This window comes from Anomaloglossus baeobatrachus (genome assembly GCF_048569485.1).
Source record: "Anomaloglossus baeobatrachus isolate aAnoBae1 chromosome 5 unlocalized genomic scaffold, aAnoBae1.hap1 SUPER_5_unloc_17, whole genome shotgun sequence".
Lineage (NCBI taxonomy): Eukaryota > Metazoa > Chordata > Amphibia > Anura > Aromobatidae > Anomaloglossus > Anomaloglossus baeobatrachus.
The window spans coordinates 275,158-299,241 of record NW_027441792.1 but is presented as its reverse complement, the minus strand read 5'-3'; the positions used below and the strand labels follow the sequence as shown (position 1 = coordinate 299,241).

Genomic DNA, 24,084 nt, shown 5'->3' with positions numbered 1-24,084 from the left:
TGGAATACTAAGTTAGTGTTCCTTTGCTGCCAAGCAAGGTAAAACACATGTGCATTCTACACTCCTTTCCATTTCTGAAACGCAATTATTAACTGCAGGTAGTCCAGGCAATCTGTGACGAAGGTGCAGGCGTGGATATAATGTTGCCTTCATCCAATGGTGGTTCTCTCGATGTCTGACAGGTGAACAATACCATCTGTTTCCACTTCCAAAACAAGTGATGACCTGCCAATCACACTCCCGCTAATGGGTAAAGGGGTGTAAGTTCATTGTGAAAAATGTGTGACTGTTGTCCCCACAGTCACAGAGGATGAAGAGCTCGCAGATGCACTTGATGGGGAAGAGGGTGGTTGCACAGCCCCGCTAGAGCGCATTGTAGCACAGTGAAATTCCCATTGCGACTTGTGCTTCATTTTAAGTCTTGTACTTGGTGGGCTCCCCAGTATGCAGCAAAACCACGCAACAGGAAAAGGACTCTAGGCAGTTAGTTTGATAAATGATTGTTTAACTTTCCCAAAACAAACAATAAGAACCATGCATAAAATTTAAATAATAGAACAACCTATTCAGCTGCCTACTACCTGCTAATCCCTCTGCGTAGCAGCAGTAATTGTGTGTTTGTGCATGTGTGTGTGTGCGAACACGACTTACCAGTGGCGCATCACAAAAGCTTCAAAGTTATCTACCTAAACATAGACAAAACACATTACCCCCCCCTTGTTAGCTGAAACCTCACAGATAAGGCAGATGATAACAGTGTGAATGCAAACCACACAGCTCTGCAAAACAGTCATGGAAATCTTGAAAAGCAACAGTCAATGCAAATATGTATCGCTGTCCCTCTATGATTTAAACTGTAAGTGACAATTTGACAGTGCAGAGGCAGCAAGTCTTATTGTCTATATAGTTGGCCTACCCAGAACAGATATGTGTTTTGCTAATAAAACAAAGTGTTGCGTGCACGCATTACTGTCTGGGCACAGTGTACCGTACCCGGGTACTGTGATGTCCAGTTGCCAGAAATGCAGGCTTTACGCTCCTCTCACGGTAAACAGTATAGACAGCATCGGAAGAATGTTGGTCTGTGGCACAGGATGCTGCTCACTGGCATTACGGTGCTCCTCACCAAACTCCAACATGACTCCCCTCACAATTGAACGAAATGTTTCCGCGGGGGCTCCTTGCTGTAACACACACCTTTAGCTTTTCCTTCTGTTCATAGACATCATCTCCAAGTCCACACAAGAAGACCAATTTGCTATTGCTATAGTAACCAAACAGACAAAGGCAGATCCAAAAAACAGCAGCCCCTTGTGTGTAGTCTGCAACAATGCATGCAATGAATGGCAAATAAGCATGTAGCATTGACAGTGGCTAAAGCTGAGCAATACACCCTCATGCTATCAATTCATATCCATGTGACACTTCATGGAGGAAGATCTCAAAATTGTGAGTTTTTGCCTTCTACTTAGAGATTGTTGACAAATCTTACAGATTACATGACTTGGGTGATCCTTTGCGATGTCCAAAAAGTCCCAGGCTAGGCAAGGCTTACAGCCCATGCGACCTGCATAGCCAACATGACTTATGCTCAGAGGCAGAGTTGTGGCCGAGGATTCTGTTGTTGACGTGTTTCCAGTACTTTGTCTCTGTCCAGGAAGACACAACGTAAACTCGTCAACAGTAGCATCCTCCTCCACCTTCTCTGCTGACGTCATCGACTGGCTGACTTTGGTTTGACAGTAAGTGGGGTCTCCAACCTCATCATCACCCTGTGTTTTTCATTCCCCTCATCCTGAGTCCTCCGTGACAACCTCTTCCTGCCCTGACCGAATAGCAAAGTTGTAGTTACAATCAGGTATCTGAGTCTCCTCATCATGTTCCCCATTATCTCCACCAGGATGATGTACGTTTTGGAAGTGAGGGTGTACATTATGCTCAGCACCTTCTTCATCGGGGCCTGGATCTGACTCACAAAGCTTCTGGCCATCTGTGCAGATCATTTCCCCTGTCTCCTGGAACTCGCTGCCTCAACACGTCCGATTATCTGCTACACCCGCAAGCTTCAAACGGAACCGGAAAAATCATCTGTTGAGAAATGACTATAACCTTCAATGACACCACCACCGTGCGTAGCTTCCGCCAAACCTACACCACACCTACTGTCTCCTCCCCAAAATACTTTATAATGTAATCCCGCAAGGGCTGGGCTGTTGTGAATGTTAGTTATGTTGTGGCTGCTGGGAGGCTCCCTCTGGTGGCCAGGAATGGTTTGGACTTGGACCAGGTGTGTTGTGCAATGGGTGTTTCCTTTGCTAACTCTCTGCTTATTTAAATTCTGGTCTGATTGCAGGCTGTTGCCGGATGTCAGTTGTTCTTTGTATCTCCAGCCTGCTTCATCCTGCTCTACACCACATCTATCCCAGATAAGTGCTTGCTCTTTATTTATTGTCTGGTTCTTTTGCTTATCTGGGTTTGTCATTTGCTGTGGTTGTTTTCAGTTTATTTGCATGCAGGGATTTTCCCCCTCAGTGGTTTGTTGGGGAACTCCCTGCAGTTCTGTGTGGAGTATAGCTCCTTTGAGTCCATGTGTTTGTGGCTTGTTGAATTTGTTATGATTCTTGTTTTCTGTCCATTGGTATGACAAGGGCACCTGGTATAGGACGGAGTTCAGATTGTGCAATCTGAGGGCCTTTTTGTACTATCAGGAAGTTGGTATTTTGCAGGGTTTTTCTCTGGCCACCATCAGTCCCTTTCCTGTCCTTTCCTATTTTAGTCAGCGGGGGCCTCACCTTTTGCTAATCCTGTCATCTACCTGTGTATTGTGTTTTTCCTATATCACCGCAGTCTTTTAATGTGGGGGGCTTGCTATTCTTGTCTATTTTCTGAGGCAGAGAGTTATTCATCTTTCCTACCTTTAGGATAGTTAGTTCTCCGGCTGGGTTCGCGGTGCACAGGATGTTAGTTCAACCCTCGGCTACTTCTAGTTGTGATGGTTAGTAAGGAGATGGCGGCCAGATTAGTTGCCAATGCTCTTGTCACCTTTTGCCAATGATTTGTGGTGGTCTTCCATGGTTCTGGATCATAACACTGGGCCCTCTTCCCTCTGTACCAGTCTGTCTATTGTTACTTGTATATCTATTGTGTATGTAACCCCCTTCTCATGTACAGCACCATGGAATCAATGGTGCTCTATAAATAAATAATAATAATAATTTCTTTGTCTGTACTCACTGCAGCTTTGGAGCAGACCTCTGATTCCCAGGCTATAGTGTGACTGACTGATCAGCTCTGCAGACTCAACCATCTCTGTTACCCCATACTCAGCAGGGCTGGTGGAAACTTGAGAGCTGTTATGAAGCAAGTGCGATTGGGTTGACACCACAGTGGAATGGAGTATTTGTGCTATTGAACTTGAGGTGGAGGAAAGGCCACTTTATGGCGCACTTGAGATCCATTGAAGCAGCTGCTGTTTTGATGCCTCATCTACATTTGTTAGCGATGGTCGTGTTCCTGAAAAAAGGATCATATCAGATTATCCACGGGAAGAAGTACACCTGTTATTTTGGCTGTTATTTGTTGTTATGAATTGGTGCTGCCGTAAACGCAAGCAACCTGCTGCGGTTCCAGTTGCGCCCAGGTGTCAGCTGCCATTTAGGGCTGTGCCTCGGGTTGTCCAGCTGGCTGCTTTCTCCTCCACGTCTAAGTGTGGAGAGGCGGCTAATGTGCATGCGTGTGCCGATTTACCCCAGCCGCAGCCTAACTCCAGTGTTTCGCCTAGTGAGTATGCTCAGCCTGACTGTGCCATTCCTGAGGCTTAGTCTTCATTTCGGGCTACAGCGCATGCTCCCACACTTAGTGCGAAAAGCCTCTTTGCACAGGTACTTGGACTTCTGGCCGGGTCTAAGTCCTGTGTTGTGCCTAGACAGCATGCTGAAGCTGATAGTCTTTTTTCGGAGATTGTATTTTATGCTACTGAGCATGCTCAGGCACTTATTGCATCAGAGGCTAGGTCCGGTAATGAACTCTTTGGCTCTGCCCCTGATGTGGGGGGCCCATATAGACCACAGGGCATCAGGTGTCCTGATGATGTGGCCAGGCAACTCCCAACTGGCTTGCAGAGGCCCGCCCCTATGACTTGTCACCTCATTATTGTTGGTCAGACGATAACTGGAGAGGTGTTTGGGTCGTGGCTGCCATGAAGTCATCATTGAAGTGGCGGTTCCGAATAGGACGCTAGTTATGCCACTCATGACGTGTCAATCTGCTTTTGTCTCCAGGAGGTGCATTGTGGTCCACCCTGGTTTGGGGGGGACCCAGGTTATAAAAGGGGCTGGAGCCAACAAGGAGGTGTGCAGTCTTCTATTATGCTCCGAAAGAGCACACCTCCATGTGTTGAACCCATTGCGGCTTTAAGCCAGAGGTAGGCATGGATAGGGCGTCGATGCAGGCCGCCACCACAGTTGGTAACTGTTAAAAATACGGTTTGACGTGACATATGCTAAGCCAGTATATTAATGATTGGAGCAAAATAGGTGCAAAAACATATATGGATTTATTCAGTAAAAGTTCAAGTTAAAGTCATTACAGAAAAGTTACTGTCTTGGCTTGAGTTAATAGATGGGTAGATAGATAAGTAGAGAAAAAACAGAGTTCATTTATCTTACATAGCTGTGATGTGATAAGCCGTCTCTCTGTGGATCTTCTGGTCGAATGCTCCCATTCTACCTCTGAGTTCTCTTTACCTCCCTTCTTCTTCTGACCCTTTGAAGTGTGGTCCTCTTTTATAATTCAAACCCCACCCCCTGATTCTCCTTATCTCTTTACATGCTGTTACAAGAACTATCTTTTTTAGTTCTAGCTTATGTCATATCACGTGATTCATATTTTCTGCAAAATAAGTGTCTTGCGCAGTGGAGACTTGTAAGACTAAACCACTTCGACATAGAAAATATATAGAACTCTTTGAAGCTCGCTGACCCTTGACCCTAGTGTAACAGTAAGAAGATTCTCAAAGCAAATTTCAGATCTTTGCACAAATTCCAAATAGAATATAGCACTACGTTGAAAGCTTTGATGAACAATGGCAGATGGCTTTGGTTCTACCATGTCAAAGACCTTGGTTAGTATTTTCAACTTACAGACTCTCTTAAAGGGATGGGCAAAATACACACATTATATGAATGTATGTATTCAAGTTTATGAATCAAATCTCCATAAACTCACTATTTTACAGTCCCTCCTTTTGAAGATTTGATGAATCCCCGGGAAACCCTAACTCATTCATCATCATTCGTATCACATACATTCTTGTTGAAAATTCTAGACCAATATTTGACTTGATAAACCAATCTGAAACTTTCTGTCAAAAAGTCATCTTACGATTTAACATTCCTCTAAGAATGTTATCTTCCTTTTTCATTTCTATTTTTATATTCTTATATATCTTCTGAATTCTACACATCACAAAAACTTGATAAATAATGCACATCAAAACTAATAAAAATATGATTATGATGGGATTAAATAAAACATTTCCAACCGCTGACTGAACAGATGACTGAGACCAGGAATGTACCGATTTCCCAAAACTTCTCCACCAAGTTCTACCTGACATTCCATTCCATTCGTGTTCAATATCACTTAATTCACCTTGTTCATGCCTGAATATGATTTCTGCTTCCTTTAACTGTTTCGTTAATAAATCTAACAAACCCTTATCTTTCTTTATTTCACTTGTCCACATATCCCAAGGAAAATCATTTATTTGTGATAAATTGAATTGTATGGGAAATGCCGTTAAGTTTCTCTTTCCTATAGAAGTGATATTAAAACTTCCTTCCTTCTTTGAAAGAGATCTCACATTTCCTTCTATACAATACAAACCCATAGGTAGATTTTCCTTATGCACACAAGTAGAATAGAAAGCAGAAACCATCTCTGTCTCAGACATGACCTGGAAACAAATCTTATTTGGACTTACTGGAGTCACCAGATCATGTAGTGTCTGTACAGTTTCTATTCTCGCATGACAAGAGGAATGATTATGAAAACATGAATGATAGATTACCTTATCCTGTCCAGGTAGACACATCACTTTAGAAACAAAATGTAACCATGAAGAAATGTCTAATTGTTCAGTGTTCACTCCATCAAATGCAAAATCTGTGTACTGCAGTTGATAGAACACTTGTTGTGTGTTACTCACAGGTATACCCAAAACTGTAACAGGAACAATAGTTCCCTCTCTTCCGATCACTGGGATTAGTGATGTGCCAACACAAATGTTTCGTTCACATCCCAACCACTTATTTAGCCACAAATCCGTATGATTCAATGCAAAATCATACTCTACAGGTAAATTTCGCAGTATTCCCAGTGGAGTAATTCCACTCTGTAAAGCTTGAGCAATCATTTTCAGATTGGTGGAATACTCGATCTGTATCTCCAGGCACGCTTTAGCTACTTGTGTTTCGTGTGTGCTTTCCACGAGAGCTAATGTAGCATCCTGTAGATGTGAGACGGAAGACCCTAGTACAGCAGCTGTATTCATAACCATCTTTTCAAGAAGTTGATTCAAACTCTTCTGAATCTTTACACCTTTTCCTCCAATAAAACCAATATTATCCAAATCTGACTTAAGTGTCTGTATATTCATGGCATTAGTCAGACTTCCCACTGTCCCTATTCCTCCCAGAATTCCTTCCAACACTCCTCTCTTACTTCTAGTCTGAGTTGTTCTTCTCCCAAACCATTGTTCTATCCCCATCTCCATGTTAGTAAGATGTGATTGACACTGAGGAAACCTGGTAGAGATTTTCCAATGCGACATATTGAAAGTCCATAACATTGTCATAACTTCTCCATCCCTTAATAAAGACTTAGACTGAAACTGATTGATTTGGAGAGGAGTAGATGGCATAAACCTTGTGTTTGTGCATGCATTATCTGCTGCTGACCAAATATTCACACTAACGTCTTTACATTGTCTGTAATGAGTCCTTGTTACAACGCAACACTGGTAAATTCCAGAGTCCTTGGAAGATGGATTTTCTATGGAAAAAAATAAGTTATCATCCATCCATCTGATATTACCAATCTGACCTCTGTGAATGACATTAGTTGGACTATTTAAAAAACTTCCCAAAAATGATGAATTTTTGGTCCATGTCAACAGAGACTCAGAAGGCAATGTCAACCTTGTGTTACATTTTAACATTATAGGGGAAGTATTTTCTTTATTATGTACTGTCTGTGGTGAAACCCTTATTTCTGGAACTACCATATAGTGTTGGTAACGGTAAACCCTACAGATACCTGAACTTGTACAGGTTCCCGTGTTATCTGGAAATTCCATGTTTTTACCCAATCTTTATCTCCTTCTGTAATGGAGAGTAATGAAGGATCCAAACTTTTCCCAAAAACCTGTGTTTTTAACAAAATTTCTGTTTTGGATCTTCCAAACTTTCCCCTAGCAATCATATCATTTGTAATATCACCGGACCATACAGCAGGTTCATCACCTCTGATCTCTATGTTCCAGTATAGTACATCAGTAGGAGAACATTCCCATGTACCTGTCTTATTATTATGTACATATTCTCCTTGTAATTGTGTGAATCTAGTTTTAGCTCCTGCAATAGCATCTAATGTTATATCTGTGTTGTGTATAAAATGCAATTCAATGCAACATTTTGTTCCATATCCCATGCAGATATTTCCTGTTATCTCCACAGAATCATCCATGATGTTCTCTTTTAGTAAGTTCAGCGTTAATGATCCTCTTGGTCTTCGTGAATGTTGAATCTCTCTGGTCCGCTCATTCACATCATTGGTGATTGTTCCTTGTAACATGTCTTCCTTGTAGATAATGATTGAAATAAGACAAAGCAGCAGGAAAGTAGTTCCCATCACATAGAAGCTTTTCTTGAGCTTGGGAAAATGTTCTTTTTCCGGAAGGCTTGATGTCATCTTTCCGTCAAAGTCTTTAGGTTTCTTATTCCAGTTCTTATCGGAATCCATTTCTTTCTGTAAAGAAATGCAGTATCATTATTTTGTTACAAACAATTTGCAATGGTCAATGTGGACCCACACTTTCTGTTGTCTGCGGGTATTTTTACCACATTGGATGCTCGTTACACGAGAATCATGACTTGTCCCATAGTCTCAAAGACTTCACTTCAATTACACTCCCATGGACTACTCTTGCGAAAGGTTTTGATCATCACTAGAGCACCTTTCTTGAATTTGGACTCATAGGGTGGCTCCATGTTTTGCATTCTTGATGCCGCATATGGCAGAATTGCTTTCAGGTTCTCCTGTAGCGTTCTCAACCATTGGGACCTTGAGATGGCATCTTTTTGCGGAGTGGATAAAAATGGCTCATGTGGAAACCACAATGGCATTTTTCTTCCTGTCATCAACTCAAAAGGAGTGAATTGAGTTGTAGAGGAGATTGAACCTCTTATACTCATTAGTATGAAGGGTACCTTATCAACCGAGGTGTTACCTTTATCCAAAAGCATCTTTGCAATTCTGGATTTGATTGTCCTATTCATTCTTTCCACAATTGCCGCAGATTGTGGATGATAGGGGACATGAAATTGTTGTCGTGCCCCCAGAATAGCACAAGCAGTTTGCATGATTTTACCTGTGAAATGGCTTCCTCGATCAGAGGTAATCATCCTTGGGATCCCCCAAGTACAAAAGACATGTTGTACCAATTCCCTTGCTGTGGACAAATCATCATCTTTCCTAACAGGTCAAATTTCTACCCATTTTGAGAACACATCTACCACAATCAATGCATACCTGAGACCATGTTTACCTGAGGGTAAAGGACCAATGTAGTCTATTTGTAATATAGACCATGGACCATCTGCAGGTGCGATTTGTAGACGTGGTGGCTTCTGTCCTTTAGGTCTTGGATTTATTTGGGCACGAATGAGACATGATAGTACAACACTTTGAACTGTTTCGTTTATTTTTTCCCAATAAAATTTCTCTTTGAGAATGACTAACAATTTTTGTTGGCCCAAGTGACCTAAGCTCTCGTGGTTATATCGAGTGAATTCTACCTGTAGATGTTTTGGTACAACGGGACGCAATTCTCCATTTGAATTGTGACACAAAACCCCATTTTCACAGATAAAGGAGGTTTTGGATCATCCTGAGAAGTAACAAGAGAAGGATCTTTCATCTGTTCTTCTGCAAATGAAGGTATGTATGTATCTGCTCTTTGAACCGCTGAAATCTCAGAAGGTTCAGAGTCAAACACTTCTTTTCCAGTCCGGGCAGCTTCTTTGGCTAAAGCATCTGCGGTTGCATTTCCTACAGATAACTCATCAGATTTTTTATGTGCAGCGACTTTCACTATAGCAAATCTATTTGGAGCCCTAGATGCTATTTCAAAAATTGTTTTTAAAGTGTCACTGTGCACCAAGGTCTTGTTGGAAGAATCCACATAACCTCTTCTCTCCAAGATAGGCAGATAATCATTAGGGACCTGACAACATAGGAGCTATCGCTGTAAATTACCATTGGAACCTGGTCATCAGCTTCATTCAGCTGTAGGACCATTCTTACCGCTTCTAGCTCTGCCCATTGAGCTGAGAAATGACTTGGTAATTTGTGCTTTACCACTTGTCCTCTTTTGGAATAGAAAATTCCATATCCTGTGTAAAAGTGTCCCTCTAGAAAAATCTAGAACCGTCTACAAACACAGGTTCATCTGTGTCTTCCGACTGACGTCTGAAGAGAGATGGACTTAGTTCTTGGAACGTTTGTAGGCAATCAAGGGTTTGTACTTCATATTGCATCAATTGAGGAAGAACATATTTGGCCTTATAATCTACTGTACCTCAATTTGATTTCGAGACAATGAGAGTAACCAATGGGCAAATCTCTGATGTGACACACCTGGAATATTTTTCTCAAAGAGGAGCTTTAGTGTGGAATGTGGCGTTTGGAGAATAATTCGATTGAACCCAATTACCGTATTTTTCGGACTATAAGATGCACCTTAGATATAAAGAAGAAAACGGCACTTCCTTCGTATGTATTTTCAAAAGATGCCGGGGTGCACTTCAGGTTCCAAAGCCATAATACAAGAAGTAACAAGGCACTCCCAGGGTGTGATGAAATAGTATATTTATTGTGCTTGAAGAGAACGTTTTCGGCCCAAATTGGACCTTCCTCAGTAGCACTAAGCATAAAAATAAAATACAGTAATAAATAACATAAATACATAAGATGTATATAACACTGAGGGCAAACAAAATAGTTTCAAATAAATGACAGTGTACATTATAATATTCAAATTCATATTCTTTGACAGGAAAAGTCTCATACATATATTCATTTCATATATGTGACAATATATACATCATTCTGTAATAAACAGATTCATATTGACTCAGAGAATTTTTGAAAATAAAATGAAGAAAAGGGGAGTAAAAGAAAAGAAAAAGAAGAAGAACCATAGAGAAAAGAAAAAGAAGAAAAAGAAAAAAAGAAGAAAATGTTGGTTTGTACAGGGTTAATGGAGGGAGGGAGGAAGATCTGTAGTAAAATGTCTATATGGGTGGATGAGAATGGTAACAGGGAGAGACCAGTGGATAGCATATGTGTATAGCCATCAGGGGTGTAGGATGTGATAGTATGATTATAGAGTAAGGTGGATTAGTATGGATGTGAGCGCTGTGTGTGGGAGAATGTTTATAGGAATTGTAAGTATTGTGTAATGAAAGTGGAAGACTAGATATGAGTATTGTGAAGGAGAGGGAAAGGATTTAATGGATGATCTGTAAAGAAGTAAATAACCGTCAGAAGAGAAGGCTGAGAGGAAACCGAAGCATGACATGAATCAAACGTGAAAACGCCGAGGTGCTTACCAAATGTGAGGAGGAATGTAGTATGGACTGCAGGCGCGGAATCCACTTTCTCTTCAAGCACAATAAATATACTTTTTCATCACACCCTGGGAGTGCCTTGTTACTTCTTATAAGATGCACCTGACCATATGACGCACCCTGGTTTTAGAGCAGGAAAATAGAAAAATAACATTTTAAGCAAAAAATGGAGTCATGACACACTGGGGTGAGGATCTGCTGCTGACACTTTTATGGGGGTAATATCCCCAAATTCTCTACTAAGATACCCCATCCTGGTAATGATCCTCCTGCCTTGTATATACAGTATATACCCCCATCCTGCTCATATACCCCCATCCTGCTCATATACCCCCATCCTGCTCATAATATACCCCCATTCTGCTCATAATATACCCCCATTCTGCTCATAATATACCCCCATTCTGCTCATAATATACCCCCATTCTGTTCATAATATACCCCATCCTGCTCATAATATACCCACATCCTGCTCATAATATACCCACATCCTGCTATACACCCCCATGCTGGTATACGGCCCGCATCCTGTGGCACATAAAAAAAATAAACGTTCATACTTATCTTACCTCACCTCACTCCCTGCAGCATCGCTCCTCCTCCCGCCTGTGTCAGCGGCAGCGCCGCTGAGTGGAGCCGTCCCCGTTAAACAGCAGGCCCACATGATCACCCCTGGCAACTACAGCCTGGAGTGATCATGTGCGGCTGTATTCACTTTTCCCCGTGCACCATCATCAGTGTGGGGTGCAGTGAATCAGTACACTCACCTGTCACCGTTCCCCTGCAGTACCACGATCTCCTCCTGGCTGCCGGCGGCCGCTGAGTGGAGCCGTCCCCGTTCCCCTGCAGCACCGCGATGTCCTCCTGGTTGCGAGCGGCTGCATGTGGACACGTGCGCACAGCGATGACGTCATCGCTGTGCGCACCGCTAGTCTCCACTCAGCGGCCGCCGCACAGACAGGAGGACATCGCGGTGCTGCAGGGGAACGGGGACGGCTCCACTCAGCAGCCGCCGGCAGCCAGGAGGAGATCGCGGTACTGCAGGGGAACGGTGACAGGTGAGTGTACTGATTCACTGCACCCCGCGCTGATGATGATGCACGGGGGGCAGTGAATACAACCGGACATGATCACTCCAGGCTGTAGTTGCCAGGGGTGATCACGTGGGCCTGCTGTTTATCCCTCGCCCATCCACCCGCCCACCTGTCAGCGCTGAGAGACGATGGGCGGGAGGATGGGCGTGCATATTAAATGAGCGGGTCCACGTGGTCATGGCAGGCGCTGCTACAGCCTGCTCATGCCCCCGATAACCCGCTCCACCGCAGCACCCTCATTCCACGCAGCCCTACATTCAGACCATAAGACGCACCCCCACTTTCCCCCAACATTTGGGGGGAAAAAAGTGCGTCTTATGGTCCGAAAAATACGGTATATGTTCTGTTATTTTTATTGCGAAATACACTCCCACCAGGTGTCTTGCGCGCACCTTGAACCCCCTCTCAACAGGTGAGAGAAGCTTAGAGAAGTAACCAAAGATTCTCTATTCCCCCCCTTGCAGCTGCAGCAAAACCACAGAGATACTTGTCTCTGAAGTGTGTGCTTGGAGCGCAAAAGGTGCATTCTTTTCCACCATAGTTAACGCAGGTGAGTGTTGTAGATCATGTTTCAATTGTGTGAAGGCTTTTTCCTGTTCGACACTCCAGGGACCAAAATAATCATCATTATCACCTTTTAAAAGATCATACAAAGGTCTGGATTTGTCAGCAGAATTTTCAATGAAATCCCTTGAATAATTTACAAGTCCTAAAAAATGTCTTAGTGCCTTGTGTGATGTTGGAATTGGAAGGGATGCTATTGCCTCTATTCTGTCCTGTAGGGGTAGCCTTTTACCTGGACTTAGCAGAACTCCTAAAAATCTGACCTCAGTCTGCATCAGTTTGACCTTTTTGGTATTCAGTTTCAATCCTGCATCATGCAGAAGCTCAAACAACTCTGCCAATAGAGAAATATGCAATTCCTCATCCTCTGTACATAGCAACATATCGGCCACATATTGCAATATACATTCCAGATGAGAAAATTTTGACAAAAGTTTTGCTAGCGCCTGATGAAAAATGCTTGGCGACATATGCGCCCCCTGAGGTAGCCTACAGAACATGTATTGTTGATCCAGATGGTTGAACGCAACCTTATATTGACAACTTTTCTCAATCGGTATACTGAAAAAAACATTATTGATATCCAATACTGAGAAATACTTTGCCTTTGCATTCAATCTTGACATCATGTTATGTGTATCAGCTACAATCGGTGCAACATTGGGAGTAAATTTATTGAACATCCGTAAGTCCAATATCATCCGATAGCTACCATCGCTTTTCAGAACACACCACAATGGATTGTTACAAACAGAATTTGCCTTACGTATGACACCTTGATCCAACAATTCCTAAATAATTTTAGACATCGGAGCAATTGACTCTGGGGGCAACTTATACTGACGCTGTGGAGGCGCATCCCGCCCTTCCACTTTCACCACTAAATCCTTCATAGTTCCTACTTGATTTCTGTACTGACCCCATAGAGAAGGAAACCGTTGTACTATCTCAGTCAATACTTCATTACCACCAGTTTCAGGCCACAAATGATCAGAGGACACTACATCGTTCAAACAACCGTTAGAGTCTTTCCAAATTGTTTTGTTACCCAAATCAATAATCCAGCCATGCTTTTCCATAAAATCAGTGGCAATTATGTTCTCAGTATCCCGACAACACCAGATATCCATTTTTGTTTCCACAGAACCAGGTATTTCCAGAAAAACATCCTGAGCTAAAGTTACCGTTGTTCCATTTTTGCCACTGAAACCAACAATTGCACATACAGGGGAATCTGGCTTTAAATGTAGATCAACATTTGTTATGCTCAATTGCGCACCTGTATCAAGGAGAAACATTACTTCCTGGCCGTTAAGATGTACCTTTAAAAATGGTCGACCACAGCTATCCATTGAAACTCGAGTGACAAATTCCAGTGGATGGAGCCTGGGCACCGGCTTTGCTAGTCAGGAAGATGGAGAAGGAAGAAGAGCAGCAGGTGTCTTGTTCCTTGCATTCAACTCCTTTATGGTCATTTCCCTAATTTGTTTGGTCAGTGGTGCATATGGTGATTGGTTATTCCTGTAGTCAGTATGAGTGGGTGTGTATGAAGGAGGAGGCGCTGAAGATGGGGGAGGTGCGCTTGATGTAATTGGCATCAGTCCATTCTCTTTACCCAGCTTTTCATCAGCTCTCGCCCTTAGGAATTTCTTACATTCCCACTTAAGGTGGCCAGGAAGGCTGCAGAAGAAGCAATGAATGTTGCTTTTTTTGCTTGCCCCCCCTGAACCCTTGTTCTTAGAATTCAGTATGGGTCTCTTGTTCTTATTATTTTGTTTTTTCTGTGATACTGTTTTGTCATCATTTGTCTCCTTTATCATGGCTATTTTTGACTTTACCTGATTTTGCTTCATTTGTCTCCGTATTCTATCAATAAATGTCGTGGCCTCCTGTAGATTGTCCATCCTAGAAGCGATTTCGAATGAAGCAGGGTCAAATTTTTTAATTTTTTTTTAACAAAAGCTTTGACCATGGAAGTCGGTTCTTGTTCAGATCCGATTTCCATTATCATTCGGTAAGCTTGTTCGAATTTGACCAAAAAAACAAAAGGGTTCTCTTGTATGTGTGTTTTAAGATTTTCTAAAATTTCAACAGTTGGGGTACATTCTCCTGTTGTGAATAGAATTAACTGTTTCAGCCTATCTTCCTTTGTATCATGGATCAGGTCATTGTGTTCATTTGTCCTAGGTGTGGCTTGTAACCTTTTTGTCATATGAGAGGGAAGCCATACCCTAAATATTTTATTCCTTTGATCATCCGTAAGATTGTATTTATCTGCGTTCGATTCAAAAATGTCCGCATTATGGAAGGCGTCCATTTTATCATCATATTTGGGTATGTCTTTTATGATTTTCATTAATTGGTCATGGATTTTAATATTAAGACAGGCTGCTTTTTCATGTAATTTCTTTTTACGTATTTCTTCCTCGTTCAGACCCTCATCCACAGTTGTGTTCAACTGTTCAGGAACATCTGAACCTGAGGCAGGTGATGCTGAGGCATCCCTTTGATGTTGTCATGTATTGGCAGACACATGTTTTATATCTTTACGTAATTTTGATATTAAGTCTGCTCTAGTTTCCAATTGATCTTCCAAATTTTCAATATGTTCAGCCAATATTGAACAATTTGGACAATCTGTTGTTTCTGCATCTGCTATGTGTGTGTCCGTTGTATTGGTTATGTCTGTAACCATGCAGATGGTGTGTGTTGGCTGTGCCCCACTGTTACGGGGGGCTGTCTGATAACCTAAAGGAGTATCAGACAGTCAGGGTCCACCGTGCAAAGACTCTGCTGCAGACTATGGCAGAGTGCAATACCTCTGTTAACTCACAGAAGGATATAATAAGTAAGTAAAGCAATTCCTCCCTTACTTGGAGGGTGTGTGGAATGATCTCTGTTAATAATCACAGAGACAAAGGCAATGTGTGCGAAATGGCACCTACCTAGGTCCGCTCTTCTAGTGGTGCAAAAGAGACGAACAGCAGCGTAAGCCGCACAAAGCTCCTACCTGCGTTCGCTCCACTAGTGTGCGAGGACACGAACCACTAGATATGGCACCTGCCTAGGTCCGCTCTTCTAGTGGTGCAAAAGAGACGAACAGCAGCGTAAGCCGCACAAAGCTCCTACCTCTGTTCGCTCCCCTAGTGTGCGAGGATACGAACAACTGCCAGACGCAGTATAAGGAACGTTACCCTAGCGGCAACGTCCACCTACGAGTCGAACCACAAGGCCCAGCCAGACCATGTGCCTCAGGCACCTGCCTATGTCCGCTCCCCTAAGAGGTAAGGATACGGACAGCAGCCGAAGCTGTAAGGTATAAGAACGCTACCCTGCCGGTAGCGCTCACCTAGCATAGACAGAGGAATGCCTAGAGGAACGCGCACAGAGCGTCTACTCTTATGCATGAACCAAGAGGACTGAGCGCCATGCGGCGTGTGTCAGGGTCTTATATAGACTCTGTGCCTCATCCAAGATGGAGGACACCAGAGCCAATCCGCTGCCAGAACGACAGGAGTGACGTCATGCTGGCCTATCACCGAGCAAGGCATCACAAGCACATGACCAGCGACCAATCTGCATAGAAGGTGTCAGAGACATGTGACCTCGTGTCAGCGATGATGTCACCCGCACATGTGCAATGGCTCCAAGATAGGACTTAGTCTCCGGCGCTCGCACATGTGCAGTAGCAAGAAATCTGGACTTAGTCTCCAGAGCTCGCACATGTGCAGTAGTAAGAAATCTGGACATAGTCTCCAGTGCTCGCAGCAACCGTAACAGTACCTCCCCCTCAAGGGCCCCCCTCCCGGCGACGCAGGTAATCGGCAACTAAGTCGGGAGCATGGACAGCCTCCTCAGGCTCCCAAGAGCGATGTTCCGGGCCGTAACCCTCCCAATCTATCAAGAAGAACCTGCGCCCTCTAACCATCTTAGAACCAACTATGGCTCGTACCTCATAGCTAGAGCGAGAGGAATCAGAGGCAGGAGAGTGCACTTCACGAGCGTGAGGTAAAATAGCCGGCTTTAGCAGTGAGACATGGAATTTGTCATGAATCTTAAGATGGACGGGTAACTTCAATTGGTAGACTACAGGATTTACCTGTCGAAGAACCTCATAAGGACCCAGGAAGCGAGGAGCAAATTTGACAGAGCTCACTCTAAGTCTCACGTGTTTTGCAGAGAGCCACACAAAGTCCCCTGGAGAAAAGACAGGAGCCGGGCGACGAAACCGATCGGACACCGTCTTCATACGGTCCTTAGCTGCTTGGATCGACTCTTGAGTCCGATCCCAAACTTCTCTGGCATTAGTTGCCCAGTCGGCCACAAGAGGAGGAGGTGCAGCAGCGGGAAACGGTACCGGTACCCTAGGGTGTTGCCCATTATTGAGTACGAACGGTGTCTGCCCAGTGGCCTCAGCCAGCGAATTGTTAAGGCCAAATTCTGCCCAGGGTAGGAGGGAGGACCAGTTATCGTGGTTCTCAGCAACAAAGTGTCGAAGGTATATAATCATAGATTGATTGGTACGCTCAACCAAACCATTGGTCTCCGGATGGTATGCCGAAGAGAGATTCAACTCAATTTGCAGAAGGCTACAAAGATCTCGCCAGAAACGGGAAGTAAATTGCGGGCCTCTATCACAAATGATACGATCTGGCATCCCGTGAAGCCTAAAGACATGCTTGAGGAATAGTTTGGCTAGTACCCTAGAAGATGGGATTCTCGATAACGGTACGAGATGAACCATCCGGGAGAAATGGTCCGTAATGACCCACACAAATCTATGTCCCTGTGAACATGGAAGATCACCCACAAAGTCCATGCCTACCACCTCCCATGGCCTATCTGGCACTGGTAAAGGATGCAAGAGTCCAGCCGGTCTCTGCCGTAATGGACGGTTGCGAGCTCACGAGTAGCAGGAACCGACATATCTCTTGACGTGGCTGGCTAAGTGTGGCCACCAATACCACCTCTCCAGTAACTCTCGTGTCCGCCTAATACCAAAATGCCCACCCACCTTTGAGGTGTGGGCCCATGACAGTATATCATTCTGTCGATCAGGCGGAACAAAGGTCTTGCCCAGTGGGATTTGGTCTAACGTCACAGGGGAGAGCGTATGAAAAACCCTGGAGGGAAGGATAAGACGAGGTTCGTCAATCTCCTCCTGGGTAGAAAGCATAGAGCGAGACAGGGCGTCTGCCTTGTTATTCTTACTCCCAGACAGATAGTTGATGGAGAAGTGAAAGCGGGAGAAAAACAAGGACCAGCGGGCTTGGCGAGGATTCAGACGCTGAGCGGTTTGTAAGTACGTCAGATTCTTATGGTCTGTATAGACCTGGAAAGGATGTTTCGCCCCTTCCAGCAAGTGACGCCACTCCTCCAAGACTAATCTCAAGGCGAGCAGTTCCCTATCCCCAATGGTATAGTTTCTCTCTGCTGGTGAAAAGGTTTTCGCAAAGAAGAAACACGGCCTTTTTCTACCTGCACCGTTCTTTTGATACAAGACCGCACCAGCACCCACTGAAGAGGCATCAACCTCTAAGAGGAAGGGCTTACTCTCATCGGGTCTTTGAAGAACGGGAGCAGTTGAAAAGTGTCTTTTTACTGCCTCAAAAGCCTGAGATGTCTCAGTAGACCAGGCTTTGGGATTAGCACCTTTCTTAGTCAAGGCCACCAAAGGGGCCACCAAAGTAGAAAAATGGGGTATGAACTGCCTGTAATAATTTATGAATCCTAAGAAGCGTTGCACCGCCTTCAAGGAATGAGGTTCGGACCATTGCAGGACAGCAGAGAGCTTCGCAGGATCCATAGCCAGGCCCTCTTGTGAGATAATGTAACCCAAAAAAGGCAATGAGGACTGCTCGAATACACATTTCTCGAGTTTAGCAAACAATGAGTGCTCCCTTAAACGGGAAAGGACACGAACGACATCCTGACGATGAGTCTCCAGATCAGGAGAAAAAATCAGGATGTCGTCCAGATACACCACTACTGAGGATAACAGTAAATCCCTGAACACATCGTTTACGAAGTCCTGAAATACTGCGGGTGCATTACATAACCCAAAAGGCATGACGAGGTATTCATAGTGACCGTCTCGGGTGTTAAAAGCGGTCTTCCATTCGTCACCCTTTCGAATTCGTACCAAGTTATACGCACCCCGCAGATCCAACTTTGTAAAAACTTGAGCTCCTCTCAATCTGTCAAAGAGCTCCGAAATTAAAGGTAACGGGTATTTGTTCTTTATTGTGATTGCGTTGAGACCCCTGTAATCTATGCAGGGACGCAAATCACCCTCTTTCTTCCGAACAAAGAAAAACCCAGCTCCCGCGGGAGAGACAGACTTACGAATGAACCCCTTCTCTAAATTCTCTCTTATATAGGTCGACATGGCCTCCGACTCAGGTATCGACAGGGGGTAAACCCTGCCTTTAGGTGGAACCGAACCTGGGATAAGGTCTATGGCACAGTCATACGGCCTATGGGGTGGAAGAACCTCAGCACCCTGTTTGGAGAACACGTCAGCAAAATCCAGATAGGGTGTAGGTATGGGAGAGAGATCAGTATATGCAACCGCAATGACCTTAGGTGGTAAGGGAAGACATCGGGACTGACATTTTGAACCCCAACTAATAATGCTGTCAGACTCCCAGTCAATGTGAGGAGCATGAGTCCGAAGCCATGGGAGACCCAGAAGGATGTCGTCTATACCCTCAGGCAAAACAAGAAAAGAAATCTCCTCTATGTGACCCTGAGACAGGGAAAGGCGCAAGGGAACTGTCCTCAATGTAATGGAGTCAGACAACATAGTTCCATTAACAACACGGACAGGAATAGGCGCCTCTAACATGATAGAGGGAATATTGTGTCCCTTTACAAATCCTGAGGACACAAAAGTCCCGTCAGCTCCGGAATCCACAAAAGCCATAATAGGCCATGTATTCTCAGATAACGAGAGCTGACCTGGGATACAACACTTAGAGGGTGCAGAAGACGTCTCTAGTAACCCCCCTCTAATGGTTACTAGGCCAGGGAGTTTCCCTGACGACTAGGACACTTGTTGGCATAGTGCCCAGCCTGACGACATACGTAACATATAGGAGGACCAGACTTGCGTAGTCTGGAAGACGTATGACCTAACTCCATAGGAGTGGGAGATGTTTCAGATGCTGAGGAAGATGGTAGTGGACCCTCAACAACTGGAATAGCCCGATGCTTAGGGCGTGAGGAAGAGACCTCGAGTCTACGTTCCTTATGGCGTACATCGATCCTCGTTGCTACTGTGATCAAGTCCTCCAGAGAAGCAGGGACCTCACGAGTAGCAAGAGCATCCTTGACATAGCCTGCCAACCCTCTCCAGAAGATAGGAATCAACACCTTCTCTGGCCAATCTAGTTCTGCCAGAGTTCTAAAAGCAATGGCATAAGAACTAGTGGATAACGAACCCTGAGATAGATCTAACAGTCTCAGAGCCGCATCATGGGTAACCTGCGGACCCATGAATACCGCCTTAAGAGCATCAAGAAAGTCTTGATGTCTCAGAGTAACCTCATCAGAGCGCTCCCATAGGGGAGTCGCCCATTCTAAGGCTTTGTCCTGAAGTAAGGAGATGATAAAGCCTACTCTGGACCTCTCCGTAGAGAAGCGAGAAGAGTTGACCTCTAGGTGTATCTGACACTGACTAATGAAACCACGACATGATCTGGCATCGCCAGAATATCTGTTTGGCAGAGCAAGTCGAGGATCATGTGCAGATGTCACCATGGTCTGAGGTTTATCCTCTATACTCTTGAGCCGTGACTCAAGTACTTGTATGTAACGGTGTAACTGCTGATATTCTGCCATAACTGCCAGACCCTTGGCTCAGTCCTAATGTTACGGGGGGCTGTCTGATTACCTAAAGGAGTATCAGACAGTCAGGGTCCACCGTGCAAAGACTCTGCTGCAGACTATGGCAGAGTGCAATACCTCTGTTAACTCACAGAAGGATATAATAAGTAAGTAAAGCAATTCCTCCCTTACTTGGAGGGTGTGTGGAATGATCTCTGTTAATAATCACAGAGACAAAGGCAATGTGTGCGAAATGGCACCTACCTAGGTCCGCTCTTCTAGTGGTGCAAAAGAGACGAACAGCAGCGTAAGCCGCACAAAGCTCCTACCTGCGTTCGCTCCACTAGTGTGCGAGGACACGAACCACTAGATATGGCACCTGCCTAGGTCCGCTCTTCTAGTGGTGCAAAAGAGACGAACAGCAGCGTAAGCCGCACAAAGCCCCTACCTCTGTTCGCTCCCCTAGTGTGCGAGGATACGAACAACTGCCAGACGCAGTATAAGGAACGTTACCCTAGCGGCAACGTCCACCTACGAGTCGAACCACAAGGCCCAGGCAGACCATGTGCCTCAGGCACCTGCCTATGTCCGCTCCCCTAAGAGGTAAGGATACGGACAGCAGCCGAAGCTGTAAGGTATAAGGGTATGTGCGCACGTTGCTTTTTACCTGCTTTTTACCTGCTTTTTTGCTGCTTTTTCTTCTGCGCTGTTTAATGCCAAAATGGATGTGTTCTTCTATTCAAGCAAAGTCTATGGGATTTTGGGTTTCTTGTTCACACTATGTTGTTCAAAATGCTGCCTTTTTGTGGCAGAACTTTGGTCAAAAACTCAGCTTTGCAGTGCAAAACCCAAATGGCAAAAACAATTGACATGTTGCTTCTTTGAAAAGCTGAGTTTTTGACCAAAGTTCTGCCTCAAAAAGGCAGCATTTTGAACAACATAGTGTGAACAAGAAACCCAAATTCCCATAGACTTTGCTTGAATAGAAGAACACATCCATTTTGGCATTAAACAGCGCAGAAGAAAAAGCAGCAAAAAAGCAGGTAAAAAGCAGGTAAAAAGCAACGTGCGCACATACCCTTAGAACGCTACCCTGCCGGTAGCGCTCACCTAGCATAGACAGAGGAATGCCTAGAGGAACGCGCACAGAGCGTCTACTCTTATGCATGAACCAAGAGGACTGAGCGCCATGCGGCGTGTGTCAGGGTCTTATATAGACTCTGTGCCTCATCCAAGATGGAGGACACCAGAGCCAATCCGCTGCCAGAACGACAGGAGTGACGTCATGCTGGCCTATCACCGAGCAAGGCATCACAAGCACATGACCAGCGACCAATCGGCATAGAAGGTGTCAGAAACATGTGACCTCGTGTCAGCGATGATGTCACCCGCACATGTGCAATGGCTCCAAGATAGGACTTAGTCTCCGGCGCTCGCACATGTGCAGTAGCAAGAAATCTGGAATTAGTCTCCAGCGCTCGCACATGTGCAGTAGTAAGAAATCTGGACTTAGTCTCCAGTGCTCGCAGCAACCGTAACACCCACCCACCATGGAGTTATAAGTATAAACCATGCCTAATACATTCTGTATCTTTTTCTGCAATTTTTTCACAGTAAAGATCTTCTTATCTATCTTAGTATTCTCAATTTCACATTGCTGGTACAGATTTGACCATAATTGAGCATCACTATGCTCATGATCAAATGTATACTCCACATTACTTTTCTTAGAAATATCATGAATAAAATCCATTTTCTCACCTATATGTAGATGTAGATGCGTTTGTCCTGGAATGGGTCCAACCGTCTGTGGATTGATGGTCTTTGTGTCCTGGAAGGATTCTCCTGGGGATTTCCTGGATTGATGGTCCTGGATGGATCCTCAGATGTCCGTCAGGGCACGACTCATACGACCTTCTTGCGGTGGAATTACGTCAATCCTTGTCACTCTTCTAAGGTTCACTTTGATTTAGACGCAGTGTGGGTCTTTTCCTACAGTCTTTTGAACAAACACGTTGCTCCTCCTCACTGCCCCCCCCCCTCTTTGGACAAAAGGCCAGGGAAGTGTAACGGAAGAAAAGTCCCGTAAACAAAAAAACAGCAAGAACTAACGTGAAAGTGAAAATTCACCACGCATGCCAAAACGGGAAAGACACCTGTGCCTCTCAATCAATCAGGCTGAAGCTCGCCAAATGTGGAAAAATTAGGATTGGCATATATACTTAGCCAGTATATAATGATTGTTTAGAGAGAAAATGAGGTGCAAAACATATGGGTTTATTTAGAGTTAAAAATCATTACAGAAAAAGAATGCTTGGCTTAATTAAAATTGAGTAATAAGAAGAAAAAGAAAGAGTCCATTTATCTTACATAGCTGTGATGTCACGGCAATCTTCCATCAGCCTTTGGTTGAGAATGGTGGGGACATTCTGAACCCATAGAATATGACCCCGCTTATATACTATTTTGCTACAGCGCTACTCACTCCACTGACTAAACATGGTTCTGCAGTGTCTTCGGAACCCAATATACACCTCATTCCCATTCTTGGTTTTGCATGATGTAACCATCGAATATGAGTTCTAAGTTGTATGTATATGTCATGCGCAGCACTTGTTTACCAGAACAAGGGTAGTTAACCTTTAACCTAATGTAATGTACAGTTAGGTCCATATATTTGGGACAGTGACACAATTTTCGCGAGTTGGGCTCTGCATGCCCCCACATTGGATTTGAAATGAAACCTCTACAACAGAATTCAAGTGCAGATTGTAACGTTTAATTTGAAGGTTTGAACAAAAATATCTGATAGAAATTGTAGGAATTGTACACATTTCTTTACAAACACTCCACATTTTAGGAGCTCAAAAGTAATTGGACAAATAAACCAAACCCAAACAAAATATTTTTATTTTCAATATTTTGTTGCGAATCCTTTGGAGGCAATCACTGCCTTAAGTCTGGAACCCATGGACATCACCAAACGCTGGGTTTCCTCCTTCTTAATGCTTTGCCAGGCCTTTACAGCCGCAGCCTTCAGGTCTTGCTTGTTTGTGGGTCTTTCCGTCTTAAGTCTGGATTTGAGCAAGTGAAATGCATGCTCAATTGGGTTAAGATCTGGTGATTGACTTGGCCATTGCAGAATGTTCCACTTTTTTGCACTCATGAACTCCTGGGTAGCTTTGGCTGTATGCTTGGGGTCATTGTCCATCTGTACTATGAAGCACCGTCCGATCAACTTTGCGGCATTTGGCTGAATCTGGGCTGAAAGTATATCCCGGTACACTTCAGAATTCATCCAGCTACTCTTGTCTGCTGTTATGTCATCAATAAACACAAGTGACCCAGTGCAATTGAAAGCCATGCATGCCCATGCCATCACGTTGCCTCCACCATGTTTTACAGAGGATGTGGTGTGCCTTGGATCATGTGCCATTCCCTTTCTTCTCCAAACTTATTTCTTCCCATCATTCTGGTACAGGTTGATCTTTGTCTCATCTGTCCATAGAATACTTTTCCAGAACTGAGCTGGCTTCATGAGGTGTTTTTCAGCAAATTTAACTCTGGCCTGTCTATTTTTGGAATTGATGAATGGTTTGCATCTAGATGTGAACCCTTTGTATTTACTTTCATGGAGTCTTCTCTTTACTGTTGACTTAGAGACAGATACACCTACTTCACTGAGAGTG

The 24,084-nt window shown here is 44.1% G+C and overlaps 1 protein-coding gene across 1 annotated transcript; it reads right to left on the bottom strand.

Annotated features, from left to right (window-relative positions):
- Nucleotides 1-4,594: 4,594 nt before the first annotated feature.
- On the bottom strand, nt 4,595-23,328 carry LOC142258901 (uncharacterized). Its single transcript, XM_075331461.1, has 2 exons — nt 22,157-23,328; nt 4,595-8,028 (listed from the first exon to the last, which is right to left on the bottom strand). The coding sequence occupies exon 2, from the start codon at nt 7,355-7,357 to the stop codon at nt 5,366-5,368; it is 1,992 nt and encodes a 663-aa protein (XP_075187576.1). The 5' UTR covers nt 7,358-8,028; nt 22,157-23,328; the 3' UTR covers nt 4,595-5,365.
- Between the last annotated feature and the right edge of the window lie 756 nt (nt 23,329-24,084).

Bases quoted from the DNA above. Each gene is read 5' to 3' on its own strand.
- LOC142258901 (XM_075331461.1), bottom strand. From the start codon at position 7,357: ATGGAATTTCCAGATAACACGGGAACCTGTACAAGTTCAGGTATCTGT.